General features: G+C 48.9%; 1 protein-coding gene across 6 annotated transcripts in view; it reads right to left on the reverse strand.

Annotated features, from left to right (window-relative positions):
* Positions 1-7,554: 7,554 nt before the first annotated feature.
* The window catches only part of DNAH17 (dynein axonemal heavy chain 17), a 12,633,448-nt gene continuing 12,617,010 nt past the window's right edge, over positions 7,555-23,992 (reverse strand). For all 6 annotated transcript variants that reach the window (XM_078653923.1, XM_078653924.1, XM_078653922.1 and 3 more), the window contains one exon: positions 7,555-8,001. In XM_078653923.1, the coding sequence (XP_078510049.1) occupies positions 7,754-8,001 (248 nt within the window). In that variant the 3' untranslated portion in view covers positions 7,555-7,753. The remainder of the gene's footprint in view (positions 8,002-23,992) is intronic.

The raw sequence follows: 23,992 nt of genomic DNA on the forward strand, positions 1-23,992 counted from the left end.
CTACATTCTCTGTCGGAAGACAACGCATCAGTGTATTTTGTACGTCTGTGGAAAACCAAGTAGCTCGAAGTCAGGCATGCCTTCTTAGGGGAATATGCCTCTTTACACCGTGAGCAAATACCACCCGGTAGGTTACAACGCAGATGTTACATCATCCGCGTTGTTACCACGCATGGCTTTACATCGCAAGTCGTTTCTACGGCTTGCACTAGATGGTGCGCTGGACTGAGAATTAGTATAAATTACTATTCCTACTCCAGTTAGCGCAACAGCAGGGAATGTGTTGGATTTAAAATCCAACTCATTCCCTGCTGTTGTGCGCCATCTAGGGCAAGTCGTTGAAACAACTTAAGATGTAATGCCATGCGTGGTAACGAAGACGATGTAACGTCTGCGTTGTAACCTATCTGTGTGGTATTACCTATGTGGAAACCGCTGTTTCCCTTCTTAGGGTGATGGACAATCTTATGGCCCTTGCTGCACAGTCAGCAGTGTCAGGGCAGGCTTTTATAATATGCCTTGATACATCCTGCCTATCCTTCACCCTCTCCATGTAGTGGCCCTTTCATTAGCCTGGGAGGTTGGGTGCAACTAAAGCTGCCATATCACACAGGGCCTGCTTGTAGCAACTAAGCAGCTAAGCTACCTATAGGGATCTGAAGATAGGAATTCCTGCAGAGGACTTCTTTTCCAAAGTTTCCAGTTTTTTGGACTCACTATCTGGTGGATGTGTAGGAAAAGCTCCCAGGTTGACTCTGGAGGTGGAAGAGCTTTTACCCACTGAATATTCCATGGATATATGTTTAGTGGAAGTCTGGCTCTCCAGGGTCTGATCTCTATCAGCAAGAAATGGTTCTCTGGACTGCCAAAGAAGATAATAGCTTTGACAAAGACTCTAGAGATGTTTGGATGATAATTCACAGTAGATAATGGCAGCTCAAGAAGCTCTTGTGATGAAAAGAAGCAATCTCAGTAGGAGCAGGACATGGTGAGTGATCCATATCAATGTCTGGTGAGATATTCAGACCACTTGCCTCCTGAAGTGCCAGGGTATCGAATGATGGGTCGTTGTCATCATCGTCGTCGTCTCTTTGGTGAAATTGATCATCTGAGTCCATTGCTGTTCCTCAGAAGGTCTTCCCTCTTCTAGAAAATGAAAATCTTTTCTCCCGGACTGGTCTCTTAAATCCCAGTAGTGTCTGCTGCACATTTTTTTGAAAGAGTTGTTGAGAATGCAGAGATTTTCTATCCTGGTGCTAACTCCTCAAAATAAAGATGACAATTGTTTTTCGCTGAAGTGGAAATAAACATAGCTCACAAGCAATTTAAATGAATAAGAATTGTGATTTATTGATGAGGGCAGCTTCTTTGGTTTGATCCTGACAGTTTGATATTCGATTACAAACTGAAAAAAACGTACCCTGATTATTGTGATGAGACATTTTTCGTGAAGTCTGGGACCGGTTGGCCATTAGAGACTGGGAGGAATACACCCCATTTGATGTCCACATGTAGATATTACGATTTTACAGTCCCGGGATATGTTTTAATTGAAAGCCTGAAGAAGGTGGTTTGGACCTGTTATTGCCACCGAACGTGTCGCTTCTTGGTCTTCGTTTATTTTAGATGTGTACATTTATTTATGTTTTTGTATATTTTTTGTCAACTATAGTTTTTCATTGTGAATGAATTATTGATGCTGATTTTATAAAATTGCTGTGTATTCTGTCCAAAAATTGTTTTGATGTATATTGTATAAAACTTCTAATCATGACATCATTTATAACAAATTAAGTTTATTAACTCCTTTTTGCTTACTAAATATATTTTTAATATATCTTTTTTTTAACGTTTTGCATTCACCTGGTGAATAAAGCATTCATATATTTGATTCTTTGGCTACTGTTACAGTTTTAATGTGAATAGGGTTGAGTGAGAAGTGACTGATCAAGTATGCTATTGTGGTTTCCTAAAGGGAGCTTTTCTTTGACATAGTGTCAGTTTGATGTCCTGTCCCTTTGGTGAGTAGGACCACTCTCTATCTTTTGGAGTTCCGACACTGATGACAGCATCATACTCGGTGCTAGGATCAAATGCACTTGAGGTGGAGAGTCTATTGCTGTGTTGAAGTCAATGCTGGGCAGGCTCTCAGCACAAGCCTGAGTGGGATCGGTACTGATACTGGTAGTGACGTCAGGTGAGTTAGGGCCTTGCATTAAGATGGCGCTGGGAAGAACCCATAAGGCACTAAATACAGTTGTGGAACAAGACCAAAAGTCCCACTGACCTATCCCAGAGGCAATCTGGTGCACCAGAAAGAATGGCCACTGTCCTAAAAAACAATCCATCATGGTGTTGCATGAACCCAGACTGAGTGCCCTCATTAGCCGTCCTATGAGAATCATCGCTATTGTGGGCCGCTGCAGCTGAAGAGCTGTGCCGCTGAGTGCCCGCACTAGTCACCACTTCAAGGATCTTGTTACCACCTGCATGTGCCGCTGGGTGCCCGCCTTTAAGCTTCGTCTCAGGTTTATTGTGAGTGCACGCCGTGGACCGCTACAGCCGGGAGCTGTGGCCGCTGCAAGTATGCCGGTCATCATTGAGGCTTCCTTGTGAGGCTGTGTGCCATGCCCATTTATATCTCAGGTACATTGTGCATCACCGGGTCGCGTGGACCCCGGCCTCGAACTAAGTTTGTTCCACACACTTTTTGAGTGCCTTTATTGCTTTTGAAGTGAATCTGTAATTATGTGCATTGTGGCTCCTTGAGGGCTTTTTAGCCTTGTGTTCAGTCTATATACAGATAAGGCGTTTGAGCCCCTGTGAGAAGGCCAGTTGGCCAGGGGGACTGTTCGGTTTATAGGGCGCCAGGCCCTACGGTGATTTACGTGGTGCTAGGAAATGTGATGCATGTATTATGATTTACGCACCCTAATTTATGCCTCTAATATGGTTTTATGGTTATGAGGTTGTGCATACTGTGTTTATGTTTAAGTTATTTCATACTGTGAATTATACCCTAATGCGAATTATGCTGGTGAGGTTGGCACAGAATGTATTTCACGCCTAAATGTGTTGCCTTCAAACTGAAAGCAAAAAGATTCCTCATGATTAAGAGGAGCGACTATCAGCTCTAATCGCATCGGACATTTTACAGTATTGGTTGTCAATCTTGTATTTTACAATTGTGTTTGCTCCCCTTTTGTCATTTTGTTTCATTGACTAGCCCTTTCTTCGCTTACCCCAGGGTCATATATGGTCCTTTATGTGTGCACTATTTGATTTAATGCCTATGTATATTCCCTATTTGACTCGTACTGATCTGTTAACTTCATTTCCCACAAACTGTAAAGTGCTCTGATATCCTTCGGGATCAAGTTCGCGCTATATAAAACTTTATAAATAAAATAAATAAATCTGCTTGCAGTGCTGGATACTCCGGGTAAATCTATACCAGTGCCAGCTGTGGCGGAGGAAGACATGTAATTGGTAGTGAAGAAGACTATTCTGGAGCCGGAATCATCGTAAACAGTGCCGGAGATATCTCTTCCAACTCCGGTTCTATGGTAGATGAAGACAGAAGTGTCTTACCTGCACTCTTGGAAGGGGAAGTAAAACTCTTCCTCTTCTTGTGGTGTTTCTTCTTTCTTGATGACTTGGTTGAGGGCGATAACCTTGAACTGGACATGAACCTTGAACTGGACATGGACCTTGCCTGAGACTTCGAGCATGACCTGGTTTGTCAATGAATCCTATGACTTTCTTCAAAGTGAGTCATCAAAGCTTGATCCAATACGATGTGTCATGCCTTGAGCTGAAGCACCATAGACAATCATAGTGGTCCATGATGGAAATGTGCCTATCACATTGTCGACAAGGCTTAAATCCAGAGTGCTTTGGTAGTGCAATGTCCCTACTATACTGAAAAATAAGTTTTCTCTGTGAGACACTCTCTGACAAGGTGAAGAGGGAAGCCCTGGGCTGTGTGGAAAGGGCGCTGGTTCTGCTATTATATCGCTCCATTGACAACATCAAAATTTCATGTCTAACATTGAAACAGAGTCAACCTGAGCTGCCTGTGCCAGAGAGCTGTTACAAAAGATTTCCAGATCCGGTCTTGCACCTGGGTTATTCAAAGGTGAAGGATCTGCAGGTAGAAGTATGTGCCAGAAATAAAAATACAAGCTCTCATTTTATCTGAAGCAGGTGGTCATGGTGCAAAGTTCTCATTGGAGGTCTAACGCATAATGGCAAGGTGGACACCATGGGCCTTATTACAATGTCGGTTGGAGTTGCCTACGACCGACGCCGTCTTGGACTCGGGACCAGCCGACCTGTAGTTGGCGGTTCCGACCACCTGATTACGATGCGATCGAACACTGTTCGGTTGCATACTCGCTTTTCTCTATGGGAGGTTGCGTTATGGCCATAAAACAGGCTCCTATAGAGAAATCGGAGGGGGTGGGGGTGTAAAGCCCTGCAACTCACACAGTGCATGGTTTTACAAGGAGGTACCCTTGTTACCTGCTCGACCACCAACCGTAGGCCGCAGGGTTGAGGGGGTCCCCAAAGTCACTTTCTGAGAGACATTCTGTGTCGGAAAGGCTGGCACCACTGTCTTCCACATTTTCCTTCCACCCACTACAACATACAGCCTGTGGAAGTGGGTCAGTACACTACAACCATTCTCTCTCATGCATTGTGTCTTTTTCATGATCTTGTTCATATCTGTGTTAATATGGAAATCGATGTCATTAATAGAATCGCCTGTTCTGAAGTCCACATCTACCTCGATGCGCAAGTATGTAGTCAGGCAGGCCGTGCAACCTAGGCCTGGAATTACTGATTGCTGGGTCACTGGTGGGAGGATGCATAGCTGGCACCAAACGCTCTGGCAGGAGACTCTTGATCAGTTCTACAGATAGGCACAGCGACATTACAATGGTCAGGGTAGAATGGCCCGAGGAGGAACGCGTGCTCCCAAAAACATCATAAAGCCAGATGCCACAAGTTAGGAACACATAGCCAATCAGGAGCTAGCACATGTAGTGATCACGCGCTCCCCATGCTGGACAAATGGACACGTTCACCACTGGCCACACTGTGTCCATGCGAGGTGGAGACCAACTTGTAGTAACCATTTGCTTTTTAGTTATGATTCCACAGACAGCAACTAACATTCCCCACTATATATGGTACGCCGGAAACTTTTATTACCTGTTGTATTTTATATATAAGAAGGGGTCAAAACAAATGTAAAGTGAGACAGTCCTCAGAACATGTGCCTGTAACTGTTCTCCAGCCCCAACTGTTTAATTAAACAAACGAATCCTGTTTTGCCAAACACTTCCTGGCATCTGTTTTGCCAAACACCTCCTGGCATCTGTTTTTTTTTCTAAGGAATTCTTACCCAGGCAACACCTGCATAAAAAGAATGCCCTTGTGCCATGGCAGGTAGCCCAACAATACCTTACCAGTGTTTTTTTTCTTTCTCAATGCTTTATCTTTTTTCTAATATTTTTTACTCATCCTTGTGTGTTTAAACTAAGGCTACAGCAGTAGTTGAAAGACGATAGTATTTTTTATTTCAGCAGGAAAAATCCTATTTTCCTCAGATGTTTATTGAAACAAAGAACAGATGCCTACTAGGAAGCATCTGTACTGTTCTATTAAATTTTGTTTTGTTGAAAAGCCATCCTGACTAACTTTCCACCTAGAATGGCAGTCACCAAGCTGATGAATCCGACCTGTTGGAAACCCTTTTATGTGAAAAATCATTTTTGTTTACCCCGTCTCTTCTAGTATGTGCCTCCCCTTAAATCCCACTTCCTATTCCTTTTTCTTAACACCTACTTTTCTTTGGAGGCGGCTCTCCCCCTAACCTTCTGTAAGTCCTCACCGGCTATGGGCAGTGTTGCGGTCTCCCCTCATCCTCCCATTTACCTTGATAGCCATCTACTCCTTTTTATTCCTACATAACTTTGCTTCTATTTTTCTCGTGTACACACACACACACACACACACACACACACACACACACAGAGCAGAGATGTGCAGAATGTTTTATACTATTAATTACCATTGTTGGAAGTGAGTCATGATGCCTTATCGCAGTTCAACCAAACGGCAAATGTACTTTTTTTTCTTTCTAGTTTCGCCAGTCTGTTGTTCTTAAATTTGGGGTTTCATAATAATGAGGAAATACCATTGCAAATCTAGTCAGTGGTTGTTATTTTAAATTGCTTTTGGCAATCATATGGGAACCACAGTTAGACAGCATTTTTTCTTCTTTTTCTGGCATATTCTCACAATAAAAACCACAAAGAAAATACACAACAGACTTTCAAGATCAGACCTATTGACTTTGCCAATGCTTGTTTAATATACAATTTCGTTGAAAAGGATGGCACCTACGAGGAATTGCACTCTCAGGTAAAGGCTTATTAACAGGAAATGATGGCATTTTTTTTCACAACCACTCCATGCTTCCAAACTACATTTGTATGAAGTTATATTCATGACGACTCCACACTAAGGCCCATATGGATCATTTTTCCATGCAGAGCAACACAGCAAGTCTCCTTGCTGCACTAAAGGAAAGGGCAGCAATGTGCCGTATTTTACACTATATGGTGCATTCCTGTCCTTTCTTAATGCTGACGTATTTTTGGCTGCCTAGTGCCAACGCAGGCACCCTTGCGTCATGGTGCAAGGGTGCCTGCAGTGCAGGCAGGATTGTTTTTGTGGCATTTTTTTTCCACAACCACTCCATGCTTCCAAACTACATTTGTATGAAGTTATATTCATGACGACTCCACACTAAGGCCCATATGGATCATTTTTCCATGCAGAGCAACACAGCAAGTCTCCTTGCTGCACTAAAGGAAAGGGCAGTAATGTGCAGTATTTTACACATTATGGTGCATTCCTGTCCTTTCCTAATGCTGACGTATTTTTGGCTGCCTAGTGCCAACGCAGGCACCCTTGCGTCATGGTGCAAGGGTGCCTGCAGTGCAGGCAGGATTGTTTTTGTGGAACACCTTCCTGCACAAAAACAATCCTCCAAGGCATTCTCCTCTTTCTGTGTGTGCTGCAGAATGTTTCACACGTAGAAATAGGAAACAAACAGGAAAAATAAAGATATTTCTCCTCGTTATGTCTCACCTGGGAAAGCGTAGCATTTTTGACTGATTCCCAGGTCTACCACTTGGTCCATGAGTGGATGCGGGAAAACACCCAAACGCCACCCATGGAACACCTCCCTTGGGCAGAGTAACGCAAGGCTCCAGATTTATCAAACCATGCAGGGCCACTTTGCGTGGCTTGATAAATTTGACTTAGGTTTTGTGTCGCCCTTGCATAGTGCAAGGGTGACAAAAAACTTTGATAAATCTGGTCCCCAACTTGTATGAAGTTATTTATATTTTAATAGAAAGAACGATTTCCTGGTGGTAAATCATTGTACAAATGTCAGTAGTGTACAAAGTCAGAGGGTGGTCAAAATATCATATGAATCCATGAAAGAGACAATGATCACAAATTAGAACTACAAAATCAGACTATGAAATTGGTTTTATTTAAAAACTTACAAACATTAACCTGACAAAGGAGAAACGTGCATATAAAATGGACGTCACTGTATAACTAACACTTAAACTTTTACTGCCTTTATGTAGATATCTGGTTGGTTTTAAAGTAAACAGATGTACGTTCCCTATTCCGCAGGGCACAGCTGCTGTAGACCTGAAGTACGTTACATCTGCAGGAGTAAAGCCACCCCCGCAAGGATCCATCTTGATGGTTTTTCTTTTGTTTTCAAGTTAAAGGTCCAGACAAACGTTGGGCCGCGTATTCGCGTTTTATAAACTGGGCACTCGTATATGTTCTTGGTCTCTTGCCGATCCACTGGTATGGCTTTGATGAAGAGGACAGGCATCGGCGGCATCAACTCCTTCAGACGGGCTTCAGCAATGCCTGAGCTCTGTATGTCCCAACGAGCACCTGCCATGGAGATAGAGAACAGTATCATAGACCAAGTATTGTAGACCCAGTTGCAAGTCCCAGGCAGAGGTGATGGGGAAAGCAGAGGACGCATGCTCAAATGTTTAGGGATTGGGGACGATAAAGACAATTCTAATTCATGACCTGTAGCATAGTAAAACACTTTACATTTTCCAAATATTTTTTTCTGTTAAACATGAGAAAAGTGAAATGTTGAATATGGCCTGTGTATAAATCTTATGTGCGTAGTGAGGTGCTGCCATGTTTATCCCTTTGTGAAAACAGATTATTAAAGAGGCAAGCACCACAATTTCTAAGTCGCACAAGCTTCTTTAGGCAGGAGAAATAGGTAAAGTTCATGAACATCCTTTATTACACACAAACACACTGATGTTATGCAAGGCATGGGTGGGGCCTGGCATAATAGGTATGCTTCCTAATTTCATGTGCTGTTAAATTCCTTCAAACCCACACAGAAATAAAAGAACACTTTTTAAAGAAACCTTAACTTGAGTGAAGAACATAAAATAGCGTGCCATATTGGCATTTTATGAGAGCAACGTGGTAATCTACTGAAGAGTGAACCAACTACTTCTATTTAGTGTGAATTACGAATCAATATTGTACGGAAATGTCTCTTTTTGTATGGACACCTCCAAACTTAGGATGAGCGTAGATCGCACTAGCTGTTGCTTAGCGATCTGCTGTAATTTTGTTGTGGCGCTCCAACTGCACCCATTGCTTGCTTTTACTTTTCATTTGTCAGTGTTCTTTAAAAATCCTTGCTTGCTAGTAGTCAGTCCTGCCTCTTTGTCCCTCCTTTCCGGTTCCTCTCAGGCAGCAGGGACTAAGTTCTGTCTCTTTACACCATGGTTCTTTATCTGTTCTTCGGGGAACTATTTATTTATTGGTTTCCTGCTCTGTTACTGTTTGCCTGTGGTCATCTTTGGTGTCATAGCTGCTTAGGTTTAACTATAGCATTTCTCCCTCCCACCTTCTCTTAATGCCACAGTTGGGTTAGTGCTGCCTCCCACGCTGTGCCTCCCACTGGTTGCTTATATTTCTTTTAGCCTTTTTGTTGTAATTTTGGAAGTCGACAGTCAGTTGGGCTTCCTTTGGTAGGATTTTAGTTTGGTTTGCGCTTCCTTTAAAGAGTAATTGGACTTTGTTTCTAGCCTCTTTTCATAGTGAGGAAAACAAATTAATTCTGGTATTGATATATCAATTACAGCGCCCTTGCCCCCACTATTTGTATTCCACCCTCAGGGAGACTACAGTGCTGTGCTCGGTTCGCTCTCCGCGCTCCGTTCGCTCTCCGTGCAGCCAGGCCCGCCCTCCAAACCTTCCTAGCCTTGGTTACTTCCTCGTACTGTGCCTGCCCTGCTGAAGGTTCGTTTCCCGACCCCATTCTTTCTGCCAAGGTTTTTTAACTTTCCATGCTTGTTTAATAACGCTGCTGAGCTAGTCATAGCTGCCAAGGTTTCAGATTGCCATGTGTGACATTTTCATAATTTCAGTGTAATTATGAGTGACATTTCAACGACTATGAGTGACACTTTATCACAAGCAAAATCAAGAAATGAAGGTGAGCGAAACATACAAGTTACACACATTTGAGCAACTATAAACCCAACGATTTTAAAACTGCCTCAGAGCAAGCACCGGAAATGAAAGGGCACTGCCTGCACTTGTGTGTCAATTGCCAGAAATGAAACGGCACTACCTGCACTTGTGTGTCGAGGGCAGGAAGTTGAACACGTGCGTCGATCTTTCTGGAATTTAACACAGCCAGCACTGGGCGGCAGCAGCAATCCATTGGGACCCGGTCTGTCGATAAAGGTACCAGAATGTTAAAAGCAACTATTTGTCACATATTAATGGGGAACAGGTACAAGTGCTGGCACTGCACGCTAGTGCTACTGAGGGCCCCTAATACACGGACCTTCTCTGCTTACTTAATTGAGGACAGCTGCCTAAATATCACAAATTAATTCCAGGTTGTTTTTAATACATATTATATCATAAGTGAAAGAGTCAGTAGTCAGATGACTCGCAAGTCGCCGCAGACAGCACGGACATTAGCAAGCCTCAGGAGAGTGAATATGGCGCACTAGTGCAATCAGGACGCTGTAACTTTCTGAATACAGTTGACTTTAGCAATGCACTGCTCAAGCCGAATCATTAGCGAGCCGTGAGTGGTGTCCACCCTGGTCAGAGTGCCGCAACCCGCCCTGCCCAGCCCCAGATTACATCAACAGACTGTCACAGAGCAAATTAATACTTAACTGCGACAGTGGCATTTGTTGGATGGCACCAGTATTGTGATCCTGCGCTAGCGCTATTCAGTGAAAGCACATTTGTAGGTCAAGCAGAGTGAGAGAGAGGTCACACTCCAGGCTGCATTCACTTTGTTTTGATTCGAGCGGCAATTATTTGCACAGGCTGCCTCGTCATGGCCTAAACATTCCGCAATGATTCGGTGGATCAGCAGCTGAGTGAAGAGGCCAGTGTCCTCCTCTGTGCTCAGCAACTTCACAACACGTACGACATTGGCAGCAGCCTGGCCATCTATTACTTACTTCTATCTCTGTGTCACAGTCCCACTGCCTGCGGTGAGCCACACGGGGTCTCCAGACTCTCCCGCAATCATCTGGAGTATCATGATGCCTGAGGCGCGGGCCCATTGCTGAGACTGTAGTGACTGTCACAGTGAGGGTCGCGGCCGCCGGGTGCCGGTAAAAATATTTAAATGTATGCACAGGCTGAGAGGCAACAGACACTCAACTCACTTGTCTGTCTCTCTGGAATCCCGCGCCGCTTCTAACGACCAGGGACCTCACTTCCTGTGCAGGCAGCCGGACGTAATGAGGTCACATCCGATTAATAATCCCCCCCATGGCGCCACAGCAGCCAATAGAAAACACTTCTGAGCTAAGTGAGGGCAGGCCCCCATCCGGGTGTAGTCTTCGACACTGAATGACTCAGTGTGTGTCTTCAGTGATTGACAGCCGCGCCGCGGGCGCGCAGCGGGACTGGGAATTAAAGCCAGGGCAGTCGCAGAATGTAACATTTGTAGCACCTCACGTTCTCTCAAAGCCAGCGAGACAGATTTAACTGTTTAACTATCAGAGCCAGCTCTGATGGCAAGTGAGTATACAGTGCAGCGCCGGGAAGCAGAGCCTGAACACAACTCAGCACGACTTACTGAGTAGCATTAAAAACGTGTGACATTGCATTTCAGTGCGGTGAGGCGGAGCACCGGACTGAAATGCGTGGATGTCACACCTAATGCGTGATACTTGACAGGACTGGCTAGTTGCCTCCTCTCGCCCCCCTACATCATGGCGTCCCAGGAATGGATTAATTTATTTTATAATAAGCAGGCGAACTCGACCCGAAGCTCTTCACATAAGCAGGCTGATTAAATTATTTGCCCAGAATCTCAAGTAGTTGAGCCGAGGCCGAGACTCTAACCTGGCTCCCCAGCTCCAAGGTCGACAGCTCTGGCTGTTGCTACATCCTCTCCCTGTTGCTACACCTCTCCCCATTCCTCTGCAATGACTATACACAATGAGAGGATGTACAAGCACTACGAATAGTTACAAAAATGTTTTGTTAATGCCTTCCTAATTGGTAAATAAAAAATCAGTGCCACCGCATAAAGTGCACTGTCCCATCTCACGCTTTCTGCCGAGGCTTTTTAACTTTCTATGCTTGTTTAAGAACGCTGCTGACATAGATGCCTCCTCCAGCCCCCCGCGTCAGAGCCATGGCGTCCCAGGAATGTGTGTATTTATTTTATATTATGCAGGCGAACTCGACCCAAAGCGCTTTACATGAGCACCAGCACTTACCTTACACAGGTACACACTGTTAGGCTCGGGTAGATTAAGTGATTTGGCCAGGTAGTTTATTTTTTGTATTAATTTATTTTCATTTTTCATCATAATACAAACATACACCAAAGAACAAATACTGATATTTCCTCCACAGACTGCTTCATATGCAAATATTGTACCATTTCGACTCTTCCCTTTCACCCCTCACAACTCAACTTATACATGTATTGGATAGCTCAGGTCCATTATCACTTGACTGTCTAGTAGTGTGAGTGCCTTACATTGTCACTTCACGCCTACCCCCCATTTCCATCATTCAAGTGCAAATAGGCCATCATTAGTCCCCATTTGTCTCTTGACCTTGATGGTAGAGGAAACCAGGGGCATGACAAACACCCTTGCAGCCCCCGCGGTGCGGGGGGTGGGCACACCCTTCAGTAAATGAAGGGGGCCCGGGCCCCCTCAGCCCTTCAGTGAGAGCTGTGAGAGAGGCTTGCGCTGAAGAAAGCCTCTCTCCCTCTAAAGAAGGTGCAGGCTGTCTGCAGCCTGCTCTGAGCCCGTCCCGCTCACTGAAGAGAAACAATGTAACAACTTACATTGTTTCTCCTCAGTCAGAGCGTGCAAAACCCGGAAAGAGGATGGGGTGGGGGCCCAGATACAGCATTCACCGCTGCTCCTCTGAGGCAGCACAGAGCCCGGCCTCCACTCTCTCCTCTCCATAAGCAAAGCCCACCCCACAAGAAAAGAGAAGAGATGGGGACAAGGATGGGGTGGGGGCCCCAGAGAGCAAGAGCAGGAGGCAGCACAGAGCACTGCTCAGGACCCTGACAAGGGTGGGAGTGTGGGCCCCCAGAGAGAGCATTCTCCAGGGCAAAGCTCATATGAGAAGAGATGAGGCAAAATGGTGCCCTCAGATAAGCACTCTTATTAGAATGCACCATGTGGACGTCTGGGGGGGGGGGGGAAGGGGGGCAGAGAAGGGTGCTAGGCAGAGGGGAGAAGGGTGCAAGGTAGAGAGGAGATGGGTGCAAGGCAGAGAGGAGGTGGGTGCAAGGCAAAAGGGAGAAGGGTGCAAGGCAGAGAGGAGAAGGGTGCAAGGTAGAGAGGAGATGGGTGCAAGGCAGAGAGGCGGTGGGTGCAAGGCAGAGGGGAGAAGGGTACAAGGCAGAGGGGAGAAGAGTGCAAGGCAGAGGGGAGAAGGGTGCAAGGCAGAGAGGAGAAGGGTGCAAGGTAGAGAGGAGATGGGTGCTAGGCGGAGGGGAGAAGGGTGCAAGGCAGAGAGGAGAAGGGTGCAAGGTAGAGAGAAGGGTGCAAGGCGGAGGGGAGAAGGGTGCAAGGCGGAGGGGAGAAGGGTGCAAGGCAGAGGGGAGAAGGGTGCAAGGCAGAGGGGAGTATGGTGCAAGGTAGAGAGGAGAAGGGTGCGGGGAGAAGGGTGCAAGGCAGAGGGTAGAAGGGTGCAAGGCGGAGGGGGAGAAGGGTGCAAGGCAGAGGGTAGAAGAGTCCATGCAGAGGGTAGAAGGGTGCAAGGCGGAGGGGGAGAAGGGTCGAAGGCAGAGGATAGAAGGGTGCAAGGCAGAGGGGAGAAGGGTGCAAAGCAGAGAGGAGAAGGGCGCAAGGCAGAGAGGAGAAGGGTACAAGGTAGAGAAGGGTGCAAGGCGGATGGGAGAAGGGTGCAACGGGGAGGGGAGAAGGGTGCAAGGCAGAGGGGAGAAAGGTGCAAGGCGGTGGGGAGAAGGATGCAAGGCGGAGGGGAGAAGGGTGCAAGGCAGAGGGGAGAAGTGTGCAAGGTAGAGAGGAGAAGGGTGCAAGGCAGAGGGGAGAAGATTGCATGGGGGAGTTGAGAAGGGTACAAGGCAGAGAGGAGAAGGGTGCAAGGTAGAGAGGAGAAGGGTGCAAGGCAGAGGGGAGAAGAGTGCAAGTCGGTGGGAAGAAGGGTGCAAGGCAGAGGGGAGAAGGTTGCAAGGCAGAGAGGAGAAGGATGCAAGGCAGAGGGGAGAAGGGTGCAAGGTAGAGAGGAGATGGGTGCAAGGCAGAGAGGAGATGGGTGCAAGGCAGAGAGGAGAAGGGTGCAAGGCGGAGGGAGTGCAAAGTAGAGGAGAAGGGTGCAAGGCAGAGAGGAGAAGGATGCAAGGCGGAGGGGAGAAGGGTGCAAGGTAGAGAAGGGTGCAAGGTGGAGGGGAGAAGGGTGCAAGGCAGAGAGGAGAAGGGTGCAAGGCAGAGAGGAGAAGGGTGCAAGGCAGAGGGGAGAAGGGTGCAAGGTAGAGAGGAGAAGGGTGCAAGGCAGAGAGGAGAAGGGTGCAAGGTAGAGAGGAGAAGGGTGCAAGGCAGAGGGGAGAAGGGTGCAAGGTAGAGAGGAGAAGGGTGCAAGGCAGAGGGGAGAAGAGTGCAAGGGGGAGGGGAGAAGGGCGCAAGGCAGAGGGGAGAAGGGTGCAAGACAGAGTAGAAGGGTGCAAGGCAGAGGGGAGAAGGGTGCAAGGCAGAGGAGAGAAGGGTGCAAGGCAGAGGGGAGAAGGGTGCAAGGTAGAGAGGAGAAGGGTGCAAGGCAGAGGAGAGAATGGTGCAAGGTAGAGAGGAGAAGGGTGCAAGGCAGAGAGGAGAAGGGCGCAAGGCGGAGAGGAGAAGGGTGCAAGGCGGAGGGGAGAAGGGTGCAAGGCAGAGAGGTGAAGGGTGCAAGGCAGCGGGTAGAAGGGTGCAAGGCGGAGGGAGAGAAGGGTGCAAGGCAGAGGGGAGAAGGGTGCAAGGCAGAGGGGGAGAAGGGTGCAAGGCAGAGGGGGAGAATGGTGCAAGGCAGAGGGTAGAAGGGTGCAAGGCAGAGGGTAGAAGGGTGCAAGGCAGAGGGTAGAAGGGTGGAAGGCAGAGGGGAGAAGGGTGCAAGGCAGAGGGGAGAAGGGCGCAAGGCAGAGGGGAGAAGGGCACAAGGCAGAGAGAAGAAGGTTGCAAGGCAGAGAGGAGAAGGGTTCAACGGGGAGGGGAGAAGGATGCAAGGCGGAGGGGAGAAGGGTGCAAGGCAGCGGGTAGAAGGGTGCAAGGCGGAGGGGGAGAAGGGTGCAAGGCAGAGGGGAGAAGGGTGCAAGGCGGAGGGGGAGAAGGGTGCAAGGCGGAGGGGGAGAAGGGTGCAAGGAAGAGGGTAGAAGGGTGCAAGGCAGAGGGTAGAAGGGTGCAAGGCAGAGGGGAGAAGGGCGCAAGGCAGAGGGGAGAAGGGCACAAGGCAGAGAGAAGAAGGTTGCAAGGCAGAGGGGAGAAGGGTGCAACGGGGAGGGGAGAAGGATGCAAGGCGGAGGGGAGAAGGGTGCAAGGTAGAGAGGAGAAGGGTGCAAGGCATAGGGGAGAAGAGTGCAAGGGGGAGTTGAGAAGGGTGCAAGGTAGAGAGGAGAAGGGTGCAAGGTAGAGAGGAGAAGAGTGCAAGGTAGAGAGGAGAAGGATGCAAGGCAAAGGGGAGAAGAGTGCAAGGTGGAGTGGAGAAAAGTGCAAGGTAGAGAGGAGATGGGTGCAAGGCAGAGAGGAGAAGGGTGCAAGGCAGAGGAGAAGGGTGCAAGGCAGAGAGGAGAAGGGTGCAAGGTAGAGAAGGGTGCAACGGGGAGGGAAGAAGGGTGCAAGGCAGAGGGGAGAAGGGTGCAAGGTAGAGAAGGGTGCACGGTGGAGGGGGAGAAGGGTGCCAGGTGGAGGGGGAGAAGGGTGCAAGGTGGAGGGGGAGAAGGGTGCAAGGCAGAGAGGAGAAGGGTGCAAGGCAGAGAGGAGAAGGGCGCAAGGCAGAGAGGAAAGGGTGCAAGGCAGAGGGGAGAAGGGTGCAAGGCAGAGAGGAAAAGGGTGCAAGGCAGAGGGGAGAAGGGTGCAAGGCAGAGAGGAGAAGGGTGCAAGGTGGAGGGGAGAAGGGTGCAAGGCAGAGGGGAGAAGGGTGCAATGTAGAGAAGGGTTCAAGGCGGAGGGGGAGAAGCGTGCAAGGGAGAAGGGTGCAAGGCAGAGGGGAGAAGGGTGCAAGGAAGAGAGGAGAAAGGCGCAAGGCAGAGAGGAGAAGGGTGCAAGGTAGAGAAGAGTCCAACGGGGAGGGGAGAAGGGTGCAAGGCAGAAAGGAGAAGGGTGCAATGGGGAGGGGGAGAAAGGTGCAAGGCAGAGGGGAGAAGGGTGCAAGGCATAGAGAAGAAGGGTGCAAGGCAGAGAGGAGATGGGTGCAAGGTGGAGGGGAGAAGGGTGCAAGGCGGAGGGGAGAAGGGTGCAAGGAAGAGAGGAGAAGGGTGCAAGGCAGAGGGGAGAAAGGTGCAAGGTAGAGAGGAGAAGGATGCAAGGCAAAGGGGAGAAGAGTGCAAGGGGGAGAGGAGAAGGGTGCAAGGCAGAGAGGAGAAGGGTGCAAGGCAGAGAAGAGATGGGTGCAAGGTGGAGGGGAGAAGGGTGCAAGGCGGAGGGGAGAAGGGTGCAAGGAAGAGAGAAGGGTGCAAGGCAGAGAGGAGAAAGGTGCAAGGTAGAGAGGAGAAGGATGCAAGGCAAAGGGGAGAAGAGTGCAAGGGGGAGGGGAGAAGGGTGCAAGGCAGAGGGGAGAGAGGTGCAAGGTAGAGAGGAGAAGGGTGCAAGGAAAAGGGGAGAAGAGTGCACAGGGGAGGGGAGAAGGGTGCAAGGCAGAGGGGAGAAGGGTGCAAGGCAGAGGGGAGAAAGGGGCAAAGCAGAAAAGGGTGCGAGGGGAGAAGGGTACAAGGGGGAGCGGGAGAAGGGTGCAAGGGGGAGGGCGAGAAGGGTGCAAGGCAGATGGGAGAAGGGTGCAAGGGGGATGGTGACGGAGGTTAAAAATATGCCCCCCCCCCGAAACATTTCTGCGGATGCCCATGGCAACACACACTACTTTGTGAGAGAGAGTGGAGAGAGAGAGAGAGTGAGAGAGTAGAGAGAGAGGGTGGAGAGAGAGAGAGTGGAGGGAGACAGTGGAGAGAGAGTGGAGAGAGAGAGAGGAGAGAGAGTGGAGAGAGAGTGGAGAGAGAGTAGAGAGAGACAGTGGGGAGAGAATGGAGAGAGAGTGAGAGAGACTGGAGAGAGAGTGGAGAGACAGTGGAGAGAGTCAGTGGAGAGAGAGAGCGAGTGGAGAGAGAGTAGAGAGAGAGAGTGGAGATAGACAGTGGAGAGAGAGAGAGAGTGGAGAGATCGTGGAGAGACAGTGGAGAGAGTGAGCGAGAGGAACAAGTTACTTACCTTCGGTAACGATATATCTATAAGAAACAGTAGTTAGTATTAGATTCCTTACCTTAGAATATCCCCAGGCGTCAGTCTGGATCCGGAAAATTTTGCATAGCAGTACCCCTGCGCGTCGGCAGGCGTCGTCTGCAGGCGTCCCCTGCGGCTCCGCGTCCGTCGTTGGCGTCGTGCGCCGTGATGACGTCGCTGGAGTATATAGACGCTGCCTCCGCGCGCTGACGTCAGTTCTTTGCACACAGCTTTTCCGCGCCAGAACATGCAGAGCCATGTAAGAACCAACACTGGTGCCATGCGAAACTAGGGCCCTGAAGGGGATGACCTTAACCCTATGTATCAGTTCGCAGAACGGGGAGGATGGGTGGGGCGGTAAGGAATCTAATACTAACTACTGTTTCTTACAGATATATCGTTACCGAAGGTAAGTAACTTGTTCATCTGAAAGAAACAGGTTAGTATTAGATTCCTTACCTTAGAATAGATACCCCAGCAATACCAACCCCGGTGCTGGGTCTGCGAACCAATGCAGCTTACACCAGAAAGTCCTGGAGGACAGAACGGCCAAAGAAGCCATCCCTCCGGACTTGACTGTCCAGGCAGTAGTGCCTTGCAAACGTGTGCAGCGAGGCCCACGTAGCCGCCTGACAAATGTCCTGCAAGGGGACTCCCCGGCCCAGGGCAGTAGTAGCCGCCGTGGCCCGAGTGGAATGGGCCCTCAGCCCAACAGGAGGCTCCTTCCGAGCCAAAGAGTAGCACGCTTTGATGCACAGGACGACCCACCGAGAGATGGTCCGTTTATGCACCGCCCGTCCCTTCTTCGCACCTACGTAGCCAACAAACAGTTGGTCATCCACCCGGAACTGGCGAGTGCGATCCATATAAAATGAAAGCGCACGTTTTGGGTCCAGACGATGGAGCCGCTCTTCATCCTTTGAAGGATGCAGAGGCGGGAAGAAGGAGGGTAAGGTGATGGACTGCCCGATGTGAAAAGCAGAGACTACTTTGGGCAGGAAAGAAGGTCTAGTTCTCAGAACCACCTTGTCTGGATGAATGGACAGGAAAGGAGGTTTGACAGAAAGAGCCTGGAGCTCACTCACTCTCCTGGCAGAGGTGATGGCAACCAGGAAGGCCTTCTTTAAAGTCAGGAGACGGAGAGGACAGGAATGAAGTGGCTCAAAGGGAGCACACATCAAGAAGGTCAGAACCAGGTTCAAGTCCCACTGAGGCATCACAAACAGAACAGGTGGATACATGTGCGTGATGCCTTTCAAGAATCTCGTTACAATAGGGGACTTGAACAAAGAAGGTTGATCAGGCAGCCTTAGAAAGGCCGAAAGGGCAGAAAGGTAGCCCTTGATAGTGCCCAGAGCAGAGCCCTGCTGGGCAAGAGAGAGAAGAAAAAGGAGAACCTCGGAGAGAGGGGCAGAAAGAGGGTCCACAGCCTTTGCTGTGCACCATGCCACAAATCTGTTCCACCGGCAGGCGTATACCGACTTTGTGGAGGGACGCCTGGCTGCCAGAATCACATCACAAACTTCAGGAGGCAAGTCAAATGGCCTCAACTGTCGCCGCTCAATCTCCACGCATGGAGGTGGAGACTGGACAGGTTCGGGTGGAGGACCGTCCCCTGCTGCTGCGACAGAAGGTCCTCCCGAAGGGGCAGGCGGATCGAGGGACCGACTGACATGCTGAGTAGCTCGGGATACCAGTACCTTCGAGCCCAGTCCGGAGCCACAAGGATAACTTGGGCCCGGTCGTGCCTGATCTTCTTCAGCACTCTGGGCAGAAGTGGTATAGGCGGAAAGGCGTACAATAGACCGCAACTCCACGCGCGCCGCAAGGCGTCGCCGTGCGAGTGCCGTCTTGGAAACTCCAACGCGCAGAACTGATGACATTGCGCGTTCTCTTCTGTGGCGAATAGATCTAACCAAGGCTCTCCCCATTGCAGAAAGAGGCCTTTCGCCACGTCCGAGTTCAGACGCCATTCGTGATCCACCGAGCACCGACAGCTGAGTTCGTCCGCCCTGGCGTTCAGAGAACCTGTCAGGTGTTGAACCGTCAGAGTCACGCTCTGACGTTCCAGCCATTGCCAGAGACGCAGAGCCTCCTGGCAAAGGGTCCACGACCCCACTCCGCCCTGCTTGTTGCAGTACCACATGGCGGTGGTGTTGTCCGTGAACACCTGCACTACACTCCCGTTGACAAAGGGGAGGAATGCCTTCAGTGCTAGACGGATCGCCCGCAGCTCCAACAGGTTTATATGGAGCCGGGACTCCGCCGGAGACCAGATGCCTCTGATCTCCGCCTCTCCCAAGTGGCCTCCCCAGCCCTGGAGGGACGCGTCCGTCACAACCACGTGCTCCGGTTGGGGTAGAGAGAGAAGAGAGAGAGAGAGAGTGGAGAGAGAGAGAGAGAGAGAGAGAGAGAGAGGGGAGAGTGAAGTGTGGAGAGTGAAGTGTGGAGAGTGAAGAGTGGAGAGTAGAAAGTGGAGAGAGAGAGAGTGGAGAGAGAGAGAGTGGAGAGAGAGAGAGTGGAGGTAGAGAGAGTGGAGGGAGAGAGTGGAGAGAGAGTGGAGAGAGAGAAGGGAGAGACAGTGGAGGGAGACAGTGAAGAGAGAAGGTGAGTGAGAGTGGGGAGAAAGTGGAGAGGGAGACAGTGGAGAGAGAGTGTAGAGAGAGACAGTGGGGATAGAGTCGACAGAGTTGAGAGAAAGAATGGAGAGAGAGAGAGAGAGAGAGAGAGAGAGAGAGTGGTGAGAGAGTTGAGACTGACTGACTCAGAGACTGAATACTGACTGACCGAGAGATTGACTGGCTGAGAAACTGACTGAGAGAGAGAGAGAGACTGACTGACAGAGAGAGAGAGAGACTGACTGACTGACAGAAAGAGAGAGATAGAGAGAGAGAGAGACTGACTGACAGAGAGAGAGAGAGACTAACTGAGAACAACTGAATGACAGAGAGAGAGAGACTGACTGACAGAGAGAGAGACTGACTCAGAGAGAGAGAGCGAGAGAGAGAGAGAGACTGTGATGGAATTGGGGTCACAGTGTGTATGAAGCTATGCAATGCCTCTTAAGATTGCTATTGTCTACGCACTTAGTGGGGAACTCATGTAGAGCAATGCACAGAATGGGATACCGATTGGTGGCACACGCGGGTTTCACTTCGGGGTCTAGGGGATTGGGGGTTCTGCTTAGGAAGAAGCTCCCGATGGTGATTGATTATATTATTGAAGATGATAGGGGCAGATATGTGGGGGTGTCTGGCCGTTGGGAGGGGCACACCCTCTCTGTGTTGTCTGTTTACGTTCCCCCAGGTATGCAAGCAGCCACGTTTGTAGATTTAGGGAAAATCCTTTTGGACCTCCCGAGGGGTCTTTTAATTTTGGGAGGCGACTTTAATGCGGTGGTCTCTGGCACTATAGATAGACATCCTCCGAGGGATACGGGGCGGGCGCAGAAGTGGCTTCCTGAGTTCATGGATACATTGGGGTTGATTGACGGTTGGCGATTGCTTCACCCGGACTTGCGACAGTTTACCTTCCACTCTGGCGCACATGGCAGTCTCTCACAAATTGATCACTGTTTAGTGCCAGCGGCCCAAGCATATTGCATCACAGAGGCTACACACCTAGCTAGAGGCATATCGGATCATTCGCCACTTTGGGTTAGATTCGATATAGCATTGGTATCGGGCGATAGGATAGCCCCCATTAACCTATGGTATATGCGCAATCCTAAAGTCCGTAGGGACCTGCTGAAGACATTGGACTGTTATTTTCAAGAGAATGAGGGATCGGTGTCGTCTCCGCTTTCGCTGTGGGAGGCCTTTAAGACAGTCATAAGGGGCCAGGCTTTATCACTGATTTGCGGAACAAAGAAATTGTAAAAATAGAATCTGAGATTACTTGCATTGATGCGGAATTGGAACAGGAGGTGACCCGTGCTAAATTACATGTCTTGCATCTCAAGCAGCTTGAATATAGAGCGTTAGTCACGGACAATGCCAAGGCCCTTAGTAGAGAGCAGCAGGGACGTCTGTATGATGTCGGAGATAAGGCCGGGAAGCTTATCGCCTGGTTAGATGAGAAAGAAAGGGCTGATCGGGTTGTTCCGGAACTTGAAACGTCTGAGAGTGCACGATTACAGACCCCCAGAGCATATTAGATAGTTTTGCTGAACATTTTCGTACAGTGTACACCGCGGTCTCGGAGCGACCTGAGGAGGACTCTCACTTGTTATTGCGAGATATCCAACTCCCAGGCCTGACTAAGGAGGACCGCGATTTTATGGACAGTGCCCTTACGGCGGATAAAGTGGCCCTGGCAGTGCGATCTTTGAACTCTGGTAGGGCACTGGGCCCTAACGGACTCCCGATTGAGTTGTATAAACTGAGGCCCGATAGGATTGCACCTTATCTTAGACATATGTTTGTGGCTGCACGGGAGCTGGGATCTTTACCGTACGACCAGAGAGTTGCGTCTATTGTGGTTAGTCACAAGGAAGGGAAAGCAAGGAACAAATGTGCCTCTTATAGGCCTATCTCTTTATTGAATGCAGAACCTAAGATTCTTGCTAAACTATTATCTAACAGGCTCATTAAGGTTATTAGCGGTCTAATACATGCTGACCAATTTGGTTTTATTCCTCATAGAAATACGGCCTTAAATCTTCGGTTAGACGGGGGTTGGCCAGGGTTTACACCCTGAGGGAACAGGCCATAATAGCATCATTGGACGCAACGATGGCCTTTGATACGGTGGAGTGGCCATATCTATGGGCAGTTTTGGCTAAATTTAGTTTTTGACCGGAGATTATTGGCTGGGTGCGTCTGTTGTACACTGAACCTCTTGCGCAGGTGGTTGTGAATAACCGAGTCTCTGCAACATTTTGTCTGGGGCGAGGCACCCGACAGGGATGCCCGCTCTCTCCCCTTTTATTTTCACTGGCACTGGAACCTCTGGCGGCCTGGATCCGCTGGGAGCCTTCAATTCGGGGTATTCGATGGTCCCCTCAGGTAGAGGACCGGATCTCTTTATATGTGGATGACATTCTGCTTTACTTGACCTCACCCAGGAAGTCCTTAATTGTCCTATGTGATGTTTTGGCCTCCTACGGTAAAAATTCGGGGCTCACTATAAATTGGGGTAAATCCTATTTATATGTTTTGAGTGGCGACGCCCCCATTCTCCCACGAAATTGTCCGATTCAAATTGTCACTGAAGGGTTTCGTTATTTAGGGATCTTTATTTCCATGGATCCCATAGTTCGATACGAGAGAAACCTCCTTCCCCCTTTAGTTAGATTGAAAAGCGACGCAATCAGTTGGAAGAAGTTGCCTATCTCCCTGTTGGGAAGGGCTGCTCTCTTTAAGATGATGTCCCTGCCCCGATTGCTGTACGCCCTCCAGAACACATTGGATATAGTTCCGGCCAGTTACTTTCGAGATTTGGAGGGGGTGCAGCGATCTTTATTATGGGAGGGTAGACCTCGTATTGCTTTGGCTAAATTGACGTTACCGTGGTATGATGGTGGTATCGCCCTCCCCGACATCAGAAGATATTACTGGGCTTCTCAATTAGCAGCCATAAACCGCGGTACCTATGTGATTGGTTCGGACCCTGGATACGCAATGGATAGATGGTTACTTCCGGGTGGAAATTACAATAGAGCTTTATATGCCAAGTCGGCAGGAAAAGGCTTAACGGGGCCAACAAAGGTAGCAGTTCGGATATGGCATGACGCCACTAGCTCTTTGGGGTGGAAGGGCCGTCTTACGTTGGCCACTCCACTATTTGACTCGGACAGATTGAGAAAGCTTTGGAACACGAAGGGCTTTGATAAGTGGGATTTGATAGGGATAGCTACGGTTGGCGATATTTGTGTTGAGGGCAAAATTAAGACCTTTGCTGAATTACAAACCGAATTTGAGTTGAATGGAGCGGAATACTTCCGCTATGCGCAGGTTCGGCATGCGCTACAATCGGCGATATCGCCGGAGGAAGAGATACCCAAGGCCTCGCCATTGGAGGATAGGGTATTGGACGGACATCTACCGGACAGAACTATTTCCCTCATTTATAAAAAGTTAATCAACCACAGAGCAGACCTCCTTATAGAGTTGAGGGATAAATGGATGAAATACGGTATTGAACTGGATGAGGAAGACTGGCAATCGGCCGTATCTTCCCCGAAGGAGGTTGCGATTCCAGCGCGATTGAGATTAGTCCAGCTGAAAATATTACACAGGGTATATGTCACAGGTCCACGCTTGGTCCAGATGGGGCTATCTGACGAAGGTTTGTGCAGGCGAGGATGTGGGCAGGTGAGCACGTTCCTCCATATCCTTTGGGAGTGTCGCTATATGGTGGATTATTGGAGTTTAATACATGAGGTTATACGAGAGGTCTTGGGGGTGACACTGTTGCCAGAGGCACGGAGATGTCTCCTTAATATTTGGGAACCTACAGATCTCAACGTAGCACAGACCAGGTGGGCTACTTTAGGTGCGATGATAGCGAAACATAGCACAGCTGTGGGGATCCGAGAGACCGCCCACACTCGAGGAATGGAAAGAGAGTATGGACTGGTGTATGTTTCGAGAGAAGACCGTCTATCTAGCTAGAGGCCGGCCCCGTAAATGGATGACTATTTGGGGGTTGGGGAATCGATACAGGGAGGAGATTTTTGTACCACCGGCTGACCCGATTGCGGATATATTTGCATCCCCGTAACCTTTATATTTAGAAGTATTTCTTTCCCATCTCCCCCATAGTGTTAATGATGGGTGTTAATGATGTGTGGGAATGTGTATACCTCTGTTCTATGCACGTATTTAAATGCCTTGTGTTAATAAAAAGAAATTAAAAAATTAAAAAAAATTAAAAATTAAAAAAAGATTGCTATTGTCTACTAATAAAAATGTATTATCAAAATTTGCTCTTTGTACTTACATCTGCTTTTGAAATACTGCATT

Source organism: Lissotriton helveticus, chromosome 7, assembly GCF_964261635.1.
Source record: "Lissotriton helveticus chromosome 7, aLisHel1.1, whole genome shotgun sequence".
In the NCBI taxonomy this organism is placed as follows: domain Eukaryota; kingdom Metazoa; phylum Chordata; class Amphibia; order Caudata; family Salamandridae; genus Lissotriton; species Lissotriton helveticus.